General features: G+C 53.1%; 1 protein-coding gene across 1 annotated transcript in view; it reads left to right on the top strand.

Moving 5' to 3' along the window:
- STRADA (STE20-related kinase adaptor alpha) overlaps positions 1-1,475 on the top strand; it is a 9,310-nt gene extending 7,835 nt beyond the window's left edge. Inside the window, exons 9-11 of the mRNA XM_008947521.1 lie at positions 1-178; positions 654-696; positions 1,323-1,475. The exon at positions 1-178 is cut by the window's left edge and continues 52 nt beyond it. Of these exons, the coding sequence (XP_008945769.1) occupies positions 1-178; positions 654-696; positions 1,323-1,475 (374 nt within the window). The remainder of the gene's footprint in view (positions 179-653; positions 697-1,322) is intronic.
- The last annotated feature ends 243 nt before the right edge of the window (positions 1,476-1,718 follow it).

Below are 1,718 nucleotides of genomic sequence, written 5' to 3'. Positions count from 1 at the left end.
CTGACGAGCTGACCATGAAGACCTCCCGCTCAAGCGCTAACTACGGGATGGGGGAGGGCACGGCCGGCAACGTGCGCGCGGCCAACGGGGAGCCCGCCCTGCACCCCTACCTGCGCACCTTCTCCACCTGCTTCCACAGCTTCGTGGAGCAGTGCCTCCAGCGGAACCCCGACTTCAGGTACCACCACCTGGCAGCTGTTGCTTCAAGGGCCTGCACGACTCCAGGGCTGACCCAGCTCTGAGAGCCAGCAGAGGTTGTTGGAGGTTTTCTTTCTGGAAGTGGAGGGTGTGCTCCGCATGTTGAGAAGCCCAAGTGTGTCAAGCAAGAAGGGTGTTAACACCTTGAGCGATTTTAATAGATTTACTTCGCAGCCTTCTTTGGGGGGTTGAGTGGTGCTACCTGTGAGGAAAAGAAACTGGGTTCCTGTGAGACAGTTTATCCAGTTTCCATCACTGTGTATGTCTGCTGTTCAGCCACCAGAGATGATAAGGCATCACATGAATGTAACAGTGCTGCTGGTTACCAAAGGGAGATGTCCTGTAGCTGAGACATGAGAGGCAGGAATGACTCTGGTCTTGTTTCTTCTACTACCTGACTTTAAATACTGATGTATATTCTTGTGTGCTTACTTTATTCTAACTCTCTTCTGCAGGCCAAGCGCAGGCGCTCTGCTTAATCATCCCTTTTTCAAGCAGGTAAGGAACTCATTTGATCTGCAAATTAAACAGTGGCTTTTCTGGGCTTCCTGTCTTGCTGTGTCACTGAACCTGAGGGTGGGAATGCCTAGTTGCTCGATTTTCTGTGATCTGAAAAGATTAATATACTTCAGTGACTAATTGCAGTGCAGCCTGGTGATCCTCACATCCTCCTGGGAGGTGGATGGGCTCTTTCCAAACCATCTCTTCCTTATCTAAACACATAAGTAAGTGAATCTGCCAGTCCTGTACACCAGAAGTTTTTCACCCACAACCAGTACTGGGGCAAGACTGTCCTAACCTGGTTCTGAGGTGACCTGTGCAGCTGTGTGGCAGGTCAGTGAGCTCCAGCCCTGGCAGGAGAAGAGGCAGAAGCTCTCCTGCCCCTGGAATGATTTCTCTGGCGTGCTCTGAGCTGAGGGCTGGGGTGGTGCTGCCTGAGGCGTGCGTCCTGACCCCACGGTGTCTTGTCTCAAGGTGGCGTGTTGGAAGTCCTGCACACCTCTCTGTGCAGGTGGAAGGATGATGCTGTGTTCTTACTGCCTGCCTCTAACCACAGCCTGTTCTGCTCCGTGGGGGCAGCTGTGGGGCAGGGTTTGAGCAGCCAAGTTCTCTCCTCTGTGCAGATCAAACGCCGTGCATCCGAAGCACTCCCCGAGCTCCTGCGCCCCGTCACCCCCATCACCAACTTCGAAGGAACACGGCCCCAAGATCCCAGTGGCATTTTTGGGCTGGTGTCAAACCTGGAGCAGCTGGAGGTGGATGATTGGGAATTCTAGAAAAACAGGGACTGGTTCTGGAGGATGTTTCTGGACATTGTAATTTATTGGTCCTGTTCACAAAAGGTGATGCATGTTACGCACATAGAAGAGTTTACAGGTCCTGGGGAAGGAGCTTCAGCTGCCTGTTTACTTCAGTAGCCTGGAAACAAATGGACAGACCCGAGCTGGAAAAGGATCAGCCCCAGGGAACTGTGGGGTACTCCAGCTGGCACAATGCCCAGAGGCCCAGGTCTTGCCGCT

The sequence above is a fragment of the Merops nubicus genome, unplaced genomic scaffold, assembly GCF_000691845.1.
Source record: "Merops nubicus isolate BGI_N331 unplaced genomic scaffold, ASM69184v1 scaffold35340, whole genome shotgun sequence".
In the NCBI taxonomy this organism is placed as follows: domain Eukaryota; kingdom Metazoa; phylum Chordata; class Aves; order Coraciiformes; family Meropidae; genus Merops; species Merops nubicus.
Note: the sequence above shows the minus strand (reverse complement) of the source record. Positions and strands in the feature narration are given on the sequence as shown.